General features: G+C 50.0%; 6 protein-coding genes across 6 annotated transcripts; 3 read left to right on the top strand and 3 right to left on the bottom strand.

Annotated features, from left to right (window-relative positions):
• Positions 1-68: 68 nt before the first annotated feature.
• PGRI_030860 (uncharacterized protein) lies at positions 69-647 on the top strand (the record flags this gene model as incomplete). The annotated part of the gene is made up of 1 exon (XM_040790799.1): positions 69-647. One exon carries the CDS (start codon positions 69-71, stop codon positions 645-647), a length of 579 nt encoding a protein of 192 aa, XP_040647752.1.
• A 466-nt stretch (positions 648-1,113) lies between these two features.
• On the bottom strand, positions 1,114-2,016 carry PGRI_030850 (DUF2293 domain-containing protein; the record flags this gene model as incomplete). Its single annotated transcript, XM_040790798.1, has 3 exons — positions 1,114-1,563; positions 1,623-1,745; positions 1,804-2,016. 3 exons carry the CDS (start codon positions 2,014-2,016, stop codon positions 1,114-1,116), a joined length of 786 nt encoding a protein of 261 aa, XP_040647751.1.
• A 1,747-nt stretch (positions 2,017-3,763) lies between these two features.
• On the top strand, positions 3,764-5,803 carry PGRI_030840 (PHD finger domain protein; the record flags this gene model as incomplete). Its single annotated transcript, XM_040790797.1, has 1 exon — positions 3,764-5,803. One exon carries the CDS (start codon positions 3,764-3,766, stop codon positions 5,801-5,803), a length of 2,040 nt encoding a protein of 679 aa, XP_040647750.1.
• A 915-nt stretch (positions 5,804-6,718) lies between these two features.
• PGRI_030830 (sideroflexin family transporter) lies at positions 6,719-7,919 on the top strand (the record flags this gene model as incomplete). Its single annotated transcript, XM_040790796.1, has 4 exons — positions 6,719-6,822; positions 6,887-7,020; positions 7,076-7,170; positions 7,233-7,919. 4 exons carry the CDS (start codon positions 6,719-6,721, stop codon positions 7,917-7,919), a joined length of 1,020 nt encoding a protein of 339 aa, XP_040647749.1.
• Positions 7,920-8,040: 121 nt separating this feature from the next.
• On the bottom strand, positions 8,041-9,587 carry PGRI_030820 (amidase; the record flags this gene model as incomplete). Its single annotated transcript, XM_040790795.1, has 2 exons — positions 8,041-8,192; positions 8,240-9,587. 2 exons carry the CDS (start codon positions 9,585-9,587, stop codon positions 8,041-8,043), a joined length of 1,500 nt encoding a protein of 499 aa, XP_040647748.1.
• Positions 9,588-10,547: 960 nt separating this feature from the next.
• On the bottom strand, positions 10,548-12,796 carry PGRI_030810 (putative protein kinase (Lkh1); the record flags this gene model as incomplete). Its single annotated transcript, XM_040790794.1, has 6 exons — positions 10,548-10,742; positions 10,801-10,888; positions 10,940-11,399; positions 11,451-11,798; positions 11,852-11,933; positions 11,996-12,796. The coding sequence occupies 6 exons, from the start codon at positions 12,794-12,796 to the stop codon at positions 10,548-10,550; spliced, it is 1,974 nt and encodes a 657-aa protein (XP_040647747.1).

Raw genomic sequence — 12,796 nt, 5'->3', positions numbered from 1 at the left:
GATTTAGCGCCATGTCAAACAACACGGGCAGTGGCCCGGGTGCCATCTCGAGACAAGTCGCAAGACAAATGAGACAGCAGAGTCAAGCCCGAGGCCGCCTATCAAATCCGCAGAGCAGCAACCACCCAGCTGCTCAATATCGGGGCCCAATTCGTCCTGGAATGGGCAGTAGCCGCTACGCGCCTGTCGCATATGTCGATCAAGATACCTTTGAGCTCGATCCCATGGAACTTGACCCCATGGAAATTGATGACCCCGTCCAAGAGCCTCCACCACCCACCGCTCCGGCTAGCATGACCCAGGGACCTGGGGTGGATACCATTCACCGACACGTCTACTACATCCCTATTCGATCTCATCCTATGCCAGTGCTGGACCTTGACGTGATAACCGCCGCTCGGACTGAATTGGCTCGTCTTGAGGGAACTGGAATGCCAATTCTGGAAGCACTGCCTGAGCAAGCTGGGCCTCATGTCTTCATCCGCATTGATACTAACCATATTGACCGTCGTCATGCCCTTATGGATGCCAATCTTCGGATGGGTGCCATGCAGGACATGATCCAAGACGGCTTCGGGTGGTTCACGGGTTTGCCTTACCGCCACCCACACTTCGAAGTCAAATTTCTTCGTGGTCGACGCCTCTAAGTTGAGGCTTTGGAATTTGGTGGGTGAGCACCGCTGCAGTGTTACAAGTGGGATTGATGGACCTAGTACGGGTTCGGTTGAGAGGAATCTGAGGTGCTTTGGCGGCCAATGTATTCTGGGGTGACCAAGATTCATTAGTAAGATACTTCTCAGCTGTCTTTCCTTCTCTTCTGTCTCTGCTTTTGTTCTTCTTCGTTGCCCCTGCTGTTCTTTCCATAGTCAAATAGTCACAAGTACTATTCTTATTGATTTTACTACTCCATGGATCGTACAAACCTCCAGGGCTACGTACCTGCCCACGCAACTAGTACCTCCGAGATTAAGAATAGAGTAATCAGTCATGCATTCTAGTATGGCTCGCAAATTTCATTGAACTTTGAGTGATCCCAAACACCATAGCCTCATAACTTCATATCCTCTGTAACTCCATGACAAACTCCAACAATGCAATCAAAAGCACCAGCCTTCACAGATCTGCCGGACGCAACGCTAGTGTAGTCTGACTCTCCTTGGATCCCTGCCAAGTCCGTTCAATAGCCTGGATAGTAGGCCAGACCTGATCACGAGCAGCCTTCCGATTGCCTCCTTCCTCGAGCAACTTCTCATAAGGTGTATGAACATGTCGAATATGCGCCTCAACAGCCAAGAGTGTCTTTCGCTCATCACTGATCATCGTCGTTCGCCCTACACGGCCCGAGCCCTTGAGGCAGGCATGTCCCAGGATGATTTCGAGGCTTTCTTTCGGCATAAGCGGGAATTCGGTTCTCAGGAGTTCTCGGAATTTGGAGAGATCCTTGGCATCGCGCACTTGCACGGCATTGGCACGCGATTCTTTTGTTGCAGCGGCTGATTCGAGAACCTCCGTGTAAATCTCTTCAGGAACTCGGATTCCTATTGTTCTTTTGCCCGCGCGGTTCTGGGGCTGTTAGCGGTCCCTTTCTAAGCTTGAAACTGGTGGTTTGAATGATTATTTACGTAGACAACATAGACAATTTTCCCAGACTCCTTGGTCTTGCTGCGGCAGTGTCGGGTGATGTAGACATCACCTTTGGGAACTAGAACGTAGCCATCCGGCAAGGGTACTTTCTCAACAATGTTCTGGTTTCAATGTTTAGCATGTTATCCTTCAATACTGATACAGCTCAAATCAAATCACCTTCTCGAATGGATCATCAGAGACAGGAATGAGGGGTGCCCGCTTTTTCTTGCGTTTACGACGCTTCGTCTCGTTGAGCACTTCGGCAAGCGGTTGGACTGACGAGCCTGCATCTACCGAACGTGCATGTCCATCACGAGTGCGAATAGCGCGAGTCCTCCTTCTCGCACCTCGCTTGTGTTTGTGGACTTTGGGTTTAGTAGTTGGTGCCATGTTGGGTGTTCATGGAGCTAAGAAGGTTGATAAGTTGACGGTTCACACGGTGTTGAAATGCGACTCGCACATCAATTCCGTTGAAGGGAGTTTCCTACAGCGCCAAGATCTGATTGTCATTCAATGTTATTTTTGGATCCAAAACATTTCAAATTCTTTGATCTTTCACAGTTGACAATCAAAGCAGCAGATCAGGAACGGTGGCTGTGGTTGTGGCTATGTGGCTGTGTGTAGGTGCCTGAATAATCTGGCCTTCAATATCAAACAACGTTGGTTAACTACAACATTTGGTCTTTCTCGAATATAGGGAGTATGCAAAGTCAGATATTCTATTAAAATCACTAAAAGTTCAGTCCTGGAGTAATAGATATCTAAAAGTGAGGGCAATACCAAAGTAGATTTGTGGTCTCCACCACAGAACCTGGCTATTACTCCATTAGGCGAACTTGATACATCTACTCCGTACGGAGTACTCCAAGTACAAGTTAGTTCTCGATTTATTATATTTGATTCCAGACTAAATGTCAATCGACTGGTCAAGCGTGGTGATATTACGTATGAGGTCAGCATAAACGGGAGAACATCTTATCTGGAGCTCATTGGCCAGATCCATCACCCGAGAGACAGATCCCATAGAATAAGATTGGGATCATCAGATCTCCGGATTGTGAGATCGGAAGTGAGTTTTTGTTAAAGGTCAAGATCAAAATCAAGACACTCTCCAATGTATATTGTATCGAATATAGATGTACAGAGGTGGAATCCTAACAAGAGCCAAGGAAGCGAATACGGGGAGCAACATGGAGCATGGAGTAAGTAATATATAATTTTCGGGCACAAAGAGACGCCAAGAGGGTTTGCCAGGGGCTGAGCTCTTCAAAAAGTCCAGGTTACCCCGGTTGAACACGTTGTGAATCTACCCCTTTCATCCAGGGGGTTCTGAAGTGGAACAATAGACTGATATTCCGATATTCTAAAGTTCTGAAGCTATACATAAAGTGATAAAGCTCCAATATTGACTCCATACAACATTACATGCCCAGAGCCTCCATATCTTACATGTCGTCATTACTTCTTACTGGTTGCCTAAAAGAGCTGAACCGGGACCCCCGACTCTTGTCCGGGTTTAGTACGGAGTACTATTGCACAAAGTAGGTCTAGATCGGCGTGACAGAAGTCTCCTTGATAGCTGAACACTACGGAGTACTCCGTACCTATGTCCTTAGTACATTGAACATTGTAATTCATATATCCTGTTCCTGCATGAAGCACAACATACATCCGGAACATACACTGTGGATCAAATAAAAAAAAATCCGAGTCCCCACGTAAAGAAACGAAAAAAAAATATAAAAACAAAAAAGAATAAACTCGAATTTTCTCTCTTTGAAAAAAAAAAGGAAGAAGAAGAAAAAAAAACGACAAACAGAGCAAAAGAAAAACACACTCCGACTCTCCGACTTCTCCTTCTACATTCCACCCTTTGACTATACACACTCTCTTTATACAACATGAATTAACTCCAATGATCTTACTCTCCAATTGTCTCTCACATTCTCAAATTAAAGTTGCCTGGCAGCTTAATCTCTCAATGGTTACTGGACCTGTGTTGCTGACATGAGTTGGGATCACCCTGTCCACAGGTATGCATCCTCCCTTGAGAAACCCCCTTGTGGGGGTTGTCACATTGTAGCCTTCTATTCTCTCTTTTTTCAATCTATATTCTGTTCCTATATGAAAGACGCTCATGGATCCGTTTATTTTCAGCTTCAGCTATCCCAACGGTGAGCCTCAAACTCCGACGAGGACTCCGAACACCTTCGACTCGTTCCACACCCCAAAACTCGAATCGAGCTTTTTTGACCCTCGGGTAACCTGGGATACCTCCGATCCATATGCCTCCAGCCCAGAGCTCCTCCGCACACCACAGAAGTTTACTCTAGGCTCGTCCAATTCACTGAAAGGTCACAATGGGGAGACTACTAGTTACAGGAGGTCCTCGGATCAAACCGATACAGCCAGACGGATTCGCCCGATGAAACCCCTTCCGAGTGTGGGCGAGGAGTACCCTCGAACAGTGGGATCGGCCAAGTCAGCAGCATCAATGCAAACCCCGCCGCCGACAAGTGCATCGAGGCGGAGAATCCCCGAGTTTGAACAGACCGATGGACATACACAAGCAGCAACGCCAGGCATGGGAGGTCATTTGGAAACACCTAGTCGTCTTCTCGGAGCATCCCCTCGAATGTTTGGAAATCTCCAATCGTCACCCGATCTTTTTCAACTGGCTTCATTGGATCCCACGGGCTCGCCTTTTTTCCCACAGCAACGACTGTTCTGGGATCATGATCTAGACAACACAGCGAGTGAGGTCCCCTTGCCCAGCAACGGGGACAATTTCAATGCTCGTCAGACCTCCACCTTTACAAACACCCATCACATCCCCCAATTACCAAACATTAGTGGTTCAATTGATCTCCCCGACTTTGGCAACGCTTTTGGAATTTCAGCACCACCACCCACTGATGCTGCCCTATTTCCTGCGCCATTCTCAACCTCTCCTCGGCTCCCAGTCACGAAGGCCGAGGATCCAGCACTGTTTCTCAGCTCCCCTGCTCGGAGATTTGGAGGGCCTCAACTTACACCAGAGACGCGGTCTCTTCGTGGTCTTCGACAACCCTATCACCACCAGGCAGAAGAGTCAAGGCGGGAGGAGCTTATTCGTGCACAGGCATCAAATGGCCACCAATCCGACCCTTTCACTGTGTTCCCGAGCGAGAGCGAAGAGGAAGATGATGACTACACACCGAGAGGAATACGACCAGGTCTAACACGCAGTGTCACACATAATGGACTACCTAGCTTATCCCGACCGCTCAGTCAAGCCGGGGGCTTGATGGCATCCACCAGCGGAATCCGAAAAAGTCCATGTAAAGGGCGTTCGTCGCCAGCAAAAACCATGCGTCCAGCCCCCTTGACACGGTCTAGTTCGACTGCCACCGGCTCTTTAGCGCGCTCATCGTCTGTAGTGCTTCGTATCGGTCGTGATGGCCGTGCAAAGGCTGAAATGGAGCCACTCAGTGAGGCTCCCACAGGATTGACCGATCCCCTGACCGGGATTGATCTAGATGGCTCTACAACAGAGAGTGAATCTGATCCAGCTGAGTTCTCGGAATATCCCGTGCTACATCGCGCTCAGTCGTCCTTTTCGCTTCGTGACGGCCCAAGGCGTCCACTATCTCGGAGTGACTCGGGTTCCCGGCCTCCTTCAAAGGGGTCATATGCTTCCACCGTTGGCTCATCACACTCGGGTCGGATGTCACCCTGGGCTGGCTCTTCTAGAGGGGGTGGGCGACCAACGTATCGAGGATCTCCTGATATTAAGCGGACACCCAAACGGCATTCGTCTCTGCTACACTCGGACTCGACTTATACTCGAAGTAGCGTAGCATCAGACTTATTGCCCGGGGAGGATGACGAGAGTGGCGATGCTCAATCTGCACTCCGACAAGTCCTCAAAGAACGAGGCCGGGGGCCAAGACCCGCCACGAATGCGTTTGGCAACCGACTATCTCGGTCATCACACACTTTCGCTAATCTCCGCTCATCACCACCCCGCCTTGGTAGTGATTTTGAAATCCATCCCCGCCACAATGCTTCTCCCACGACCTTGACCGACCCTGATCTTGCAACCCCCAGCACAGAGCGTCACAGCAACCCCAGCAACGGTACACGATGTGTCTGCCGCTCGATGGATAACGGTGGCCACCTCATGATTCAATGGTGAGTACCAGTCTCCATCGGCCTTGGTTCCAATGTCGATTGTACTAACTTTCTCAGTGAATCGTGTACACACTGGCTGCATACCAGATGCGTTGGATTGGAGCGTGCAAACCTACCCTCCGTCTATGTCTGCGTCTTTTGTGCTCAAACAACACCATCCCGACAACACCGTGTCCGAACATCTTATGTTCCCACTGGGCAAGCCCCTCCCTCCCCCTTGGCCCACAAGTCATTCCGCTTCCGATAAACCTGGTGTGTTGATTACCATCTTGGATGCATATATGTCTGGCAAAGACCGGTGCCTCTTGATTTCTTTTGTGTGATTCTTCGCCCAACTGGGCTCTTTTATACTCTGCATTAGCCGGGCCACTCTGCCCCATTTCATAATCGCCCTCAGATTCTCAGATCCATTCTGAGACCCCATTACCCCCTTATGATACCTATGTACTATTCCCCCACAACCCTGGACAAGCCCAGAATAGAACTATTTCTATACTTCTCCATCTCTTTTATTAGTGTCCTGCAGAACTCCCCACATATCGGGGTAGCGAACCGGTCTCGGAAGAGGAGCCGGCCCGGGGATGTCTGCATGCCCGCAGGAACACCCGGGGCTATTTAGTTCCACAATAGCCCACTCCCTCTTAGTTTATCTCTCACCTTTAGCCGCTTAGCCTCCTAGTTCACCGAACCTTTGTTTCGAGCAGGCCCTTACAGAAAGCCCTCCCAGGTACCCGGGCCCGATTATATAGATTGGACTGCAGTCTAATTGGTCGATCCACACTTATCGGCTCACCGCCCTTTTTATCGAAAAAGTGGTTTTCTCCCCGCGGAGTCATATCGCCTCCCTCTGTTTTTTTCGCGCGCCATTCACTCTTTGGTCTAGTTCCAGCCGTTTGTGCTTCGTCATTCCCTCGATCCAATGTCTGCCTCTCTCCCTGGCAGTCGGGACCTTCCCGCGTCGCAGTATGACCTGAAGACCTATTGGGGTCGTGTGCGCCATGCCGCCGACATTTCTGATCCTCGGTATGTTTAGATTGAAGAGATTGGTGTGCTTCCCAGTATATACTGATTGTGTCAATTATATTAGGACCCTATTTGTTTCGTCCGCCGGTCTTGAAAGCGCCAAGAGCCTCATTGCTTCTTACAAGCAGAACCGCATCCCGGCCATGACACCGGAGTTGTGGTCGGCGAAGAAAGTGGTTGATGCGACATTGCACCCTGGTATGGGCTCTCTCAGATTTATACAATAGCCATTGGCTAATATACGACCGATCAGATACCGGAACCCCAGTCTTCCTGCCCTTCCGCATGTCGTGCTACGTGCTCTCGAACTTGGTTGTCACAGCAGGCATGTTGACCCCAGGATTGCAGGTGAGCATATCTCTACGCATACCCAAATATAAGTACATATGAATATTGTACTGACAATATAGACAACCGGAACCCTCCTCTGGCAAATCGGTAACCAGTCCCTCAACGTCGCCGTCAACAACGCAAACGCCAACAAATCTACCCCCCTCTCCTTGTCGCAAATCGGCAAGTCCTACCTCATGGCCGTCTCAGCTTCCTGCTCCGTCGCACTCGGCCTGAACGCCCTCGTCCCCCGCCTCAAGAGCGTCTCCCCAAACACCCGTCTCATCCTCCAACGCCTCGTCCCCTTCGCTGCTGTGGCCAGCGCCTCCGCCCTGAACGTCTTCCTCATGCGCGGTGAGGAAATCCGTCAGGGTATCGACGTCTACCCCGTCCTGTCAGATGCTGAGCGTGCCAAGCGCGCGCTCAACGAGGACGCCGAGCCAGTCCAGAGTCTCGGCAAGAGTAAGAAGGCTGCTACACTTGCCGTCGGCGAGACGGCTATCTCCCGTGTCTTGAACGCCACACCTATCATGGTTCTACCGCCGCTCATCCTCGTTCGTCTCGAGAAGACGGACTGGCTGCGTGCCCGCCCCCGCATGGTCACGCCTATTAACTTGGCGCTGATTCTGGGTACTTCGATCTTTGCGCTGCCACTTGCGCTCGCTGCATTCCCCTCTCGCCAGGCTATCAGTGTTGACAGCCTTGAGGAGGAGTTCAGAGGTCGTGGCGGTGAACGGGGCATGGTGGAGTTCAACCGCGGAATGTAAGTTTTTCATCTTAGGAGTTTCGCAGCGTGCATATTACATTGTCTTTGCATACATAGGTCAGAGAATATATAGACCCGGTTTTCCGTTTATAAATGTTGATACTGTTGGCCTTATAGACCATTCAATGAAGAATAGGTCTCACTCTACCTTTAAGGATACCCTCAACCCGCTCCGCAATATCTAGCAATTCATCATCTCCCCAACGCCGGCCCATCAGCTCCAACCCAATAGGAACACCAAGCACGGCAGACGCAGTCTTAGGGCTCCGCCCAGCTGTATTCCTGTTAGTCCAATCTTACACACCGAATAGAATCACCTACCAGGAATGCAAATAGCAGGCCTCCCCGTCAACGCAGCCAAAACACCATTCCGTCCATTCTGCTTCTTCACGCCAACCTTCACAGGCAGCTGTGTCTGGTGCGGATATACCACCGCGTCGATATCGTATCTATCGAAACATTCTTTCACAGACTCTTTTAGAGCAGCAATATACTCCAATCGACTTCGATATACCTCACTCGTCAATGAAAATGTCTCAGGATCTTCCAATCCCGCAGTAAAAACATGCGTCATAGCTTGTAAATCGAACTCGCCGCTCTGTGCAATAGATTCTAGCGATCGATGCGGTGTTGACAAAACCAGCGACGACTGCAGAAACTCGTCGAGACAATCCTTGAACTCGAAAGCCTGCGTATCCGCCTTCTCAAACAAGGTTCCATAACTCCAATCCGGATGACTAGACGGGTCAATAGATACCAATATGATATCCCCATCGTGTTCCTGTATAGAACGCAAACTCGACCGAATGACATCCTGCACGATCTGGTTCTCGACTATATACTCCGATTCCGGAGTTCCATCTGCACATCTTTCAGGTTGGAAATAAGCCTCCAAGACTCCAATCCGAACCTGACGAGATCGAGGTCTCGCTTCAGGTACATTTGTCTTCTCCCCACCCTTCATAACTCCATACATAATCCTCACATCCCCAACACTCCTCCCCATCGGCCCAGCCGCATCCTGCGTCTTAGAAACAGGTACAATCCCAACACAAGACACATTCCCCGTCGACGGACGGAATCCCACAATCCCACACGCAGACGCAGGCGACCGTAGCGAGTTCATCGTATCCGTCCCACACCCCGCGATCCCGAAGTTCGCCGCTAGCGCAGCGCCTGTCCCACCAGAGGATCCGCCCGGAGTGCGGGTCTTATCGTATGGGTTCAGGGTTTGTCCGCCGAGCGAGGAGAGTGTTATTCCTTGCAGAGCGAATTCATGGAGGTTAGCCTTTGCTATGATTATTGCACCTGCGGCTCGTAAATGGGAGACAACATCGCTGTCCTTGGTGCATAGGTTTTGGAGGGCTTTGACGCCTGCGCTTGTTGGTAGATCTGCGGTGCTGTAGTTGTCTTTTAGGATTATTGGCACGCTGTGTAATGGTGGGAATTGTTTGCTGGCTTGGTTGAATGTGTGTGTTTCGGTGGCTTTTTCTATGGCGGTTTCTAGAGCTGTGGTGTTTATGGTGATGAGGGATTTGAGGGTTCCGTCGTGTTGATTGATTGCCTTGAGATATTTTTTTACTAGCTCTGGACCGATGGAGGGGTCTATCCGGAGCAGTTCATGGAATTTGGTGATTGTTATCTCTTCCTGCCATGCTGGAGAGTCCATGGTGTTGGGTGAATTGGATAGAGGGATCGAACAGCAGGTATAGCCCCTCTAGGCTATAAGAGAGCTTTGGTTTTCGTTATGATCTAGTGGTAAAATACTCTGTATTTATTCCCACAAGAGGGGCAATTGGCGTTGGGGTCGTGTTGGGGTCTCCCCGGATGTTGGTGACCTCGGGATCTGCTCATCCAATTCATCCATGCTGTACATGGGATCTGCAATTCGATGGACGGAGTCTAGTTTTGTTAATGTATGCTTTGTCCTGAACTGCTGAACTGACAATGTCAATAACAGAAGTGGCCATTGTAACTATATAGAAGGACGGCTTGGGGTTATTCCGTTCCGATGTATACAAAAGAGACCGAGACAAAGAGTCATGTACAGATCTGAGAAGAATTAGAAAATTGAAAAGAAAACACATATGTACACACATACGGTTAACAAGTGGACGCCACAAACAATCAAATGGTATAATCATCCAGACCTTAGCCTAAACCCTCCAGGGCTCCCAAAGCCGGATTCCATAAACACGGGATAAGCAAAATAACATGTAACCAGCGCCTTTAAAAATGGGATAAAAGGATAGATAAAGCAAATAAAAGTAAGACCGAGCATCAGGGGATAGGTCCCTCGAGGATACATGCATCGATTCCGGTTGCTCAAGGGTCCAATGCCCCTGCCATGCGGTGTCACAAAGACACCCGAATCCTGCATGTGCAGGAGTCGAGGAGAAACCCCCAGGGACCGAGAAGAAATTAAAAAGAGAAGAAAAAAATAACATCGTGATCATGATTTTCCGAAGTGCAAACACCATTCCGTCCCATTCGCGATAGAGAAAAAGATTACCCTCAAGATATGAGCCTTCTATCCATAGCTGGATCCTGTTCACGCCGGTTGAATTCCTTTCTGATGCCGTTGAAAGAGCCGAATATTGGCTGTAGCTGTGCAAACTGGATCTGTGGCCTAGGTGCGTGCTTGCCGATGCAATCCTTGGCCGATCCGGTGAGCCTCCGTACCATCATCAACGAGTGTCTCCTTGAACCACGGGTGCTTCAATGCCTCCTTTGCAGTGATCCGGCTCTTTGGATCGTAGACAAAGATCTGCTGCAGCAAGTCTAGGAATGAACGATTGAATGGTGTGTTGGTAGGGATGAACTCCTATAGTAGATGAAATCAGTCAAAATTCCCACAGGCTGATAATATGCGAAACACTTACTGTCAAAGATTTCATCGCGCGCACATACTTCCGCGAGGCCCGGGTCGTTTCAGCGTTGGGGTAGTCGATCTTAGTTCGATTGAAGTACCTGGTAAAAATTAGTTCCTATCACGGAAAGAGTGGAAGGGCCCATATTTACTTGGAAGCAGAATTGACACTACCACCTCGGCCCGCCATGACTTTCCTGACCAAAGCGGTATCGATTCGATTGCCAATGACGGCTTCCATCATCGCCAGGTGCTCAAGGTTGTCATGCGTTTGAAACAGGGCATCACCGGTGAAGAATTCCACCAGGATACACCCAATACTCCAGATATCACATGGGAAGCTCCAGCCCAGGTTCAATATGATTTCGGGAGCCCGGTAGTGACGCGTAGACACGACAGATGAGTGATATTCATCATCGAAGGTCGCTGAACCGAAGTCGATAAGTCGGATTTCGCCGTCGAGGAGAACGCGGCGCTGCCGTGCGTTGCGAGCAGTAGCGTGGGAAGAGGATGGTATAGTGCGGTTGTAAGTGAAGGTTTGATAGGCGTTGCTGACGAGGAGGATGTTTTCGGGTTTGAGGTCAGTATGGATAAGGTTTAGGTCATGGAGGACTAATAGGTTAGTGATCTGATATATAGATATAGACGTGGTGGGGAACTTACATGCAACACTGGTAAACAGTTGCCGGGCAAACTGCTGAATCTGACTGCTCGGGAATGGGACAAAGCCATTGCCCTTGAGGAAATCAAATACGCTTTGTCCTAGTAGATCTGTGACAATGCAAATGTGATTTCGGAAGTCAAAGCAGTCCCGAAGGTGGATGCATTTGTTGCGGTTGCTTTTATCATTCGAAGCCAGGGTTGACAGGACTCGCAGCTCGATTCGAGAAGCGTCTCGATACTTTTGGATCGAGCGAATGATTTTGACTGCACAGCGAGCCTTGCGTTGCTTGTCATAGGCTTCGACAACTTTGCCAAACGTACCTTGGCCTAGAAGTTTGATCACAGAGTCTTGCGAGGGGTTAGCATAGTCAACAAGATACCAGAGATCTCTCTTTACTCACATCGATCTGTCAATGGCGTGTCGGGTGTGACAATGTAATGACCATCGTCATCGTCAAACTTCTTGTTTTGGGAACTGGTGTACTGATCGAGCAAAATTTGTCAGTGGATTTGCACGAAAGCTCTAGCAAAGATAAAACACTCACATCGCGAACGACCGGCACAGGGACATCCTTCGCTTTGATCGGCGGCTTCGGAGGTGGGACATAACTCAGGAAAGCATCGCCTGCAGTCTCCAACTCTCGTCGCTTCAGTTCGTCGCGGGTGGATTTCCGAGTGGCGCGTTTCCGCTTTTGACCAACGGAGCCGTCCTCGTAGTATACACCATTGCTCGCTCCCGAACTACCTTGTGAACCAAGCGAAGTTGGAGCTGTTGTGTGTAAAGATGCGGTTCGATCGGTCGATAAGGAGGTGGCGGAGGATTCCTCCCCGTAATGTTGGGGGTTGATTGAAAACGACGGGCGGTCATAGTGGCCCAGGTCATAGGCACTTTCGATCCCCGTCCGTCGCTTCTTTCCAGCGGGCTGAGGGGCCGCGGCAGGTGGTCTGTCCCCAGTACTCGCAGGAGCTGGGGCACCATTGGATGGCTCTGGACCGGGACTGTCATCAATCACAATGACTTCCTTGGGAAGACCATTCTTGTAGAACTCGGTCCAGTCTGGTTTCTTTCTCCGACCACCAACGGAGGGAGCCACGCTGGAGCCACTCTGGTGGGTCATGGCCGACGGAGTTGTTGTCGCGGGGGGAATTCTCGGAGGTTGGGTGTAGGGAAGGGTGGTCATTGTCGGAGAGGGGACGGGAATGGCGTAGGGGTTCGCGAGGCGAGTTGTTGCGGCAGTGGTCGAAGCTGGGTAAGAGGGATTCGGTTGATACGAAGGATGGTGAGGATATCCGTAAGCCTGATGATGAGAAGGATGTGTTGCAGTCGCCGTGGACGGGGTGGACAT

This window comes from Penicillium griseofulvum (genome assembly GCF_001561935.1).
Source record: "Penicillium griseofulvum strain PG3 chromosome Unknown contig_80, whole genome shotgun sequence".
Classification (NCBI taxonomy): Eukaryota; Fungi; Ascomycota; class Eurotiomycetes; order Eurotiales; family Aspergillaceae; genus Penicillium; species Penicillium griseofulvum.
Note: the sequence above shows the minus strand (reverse complement) of the source record. Positions and strands in the feature narration are given on the sequence as shown.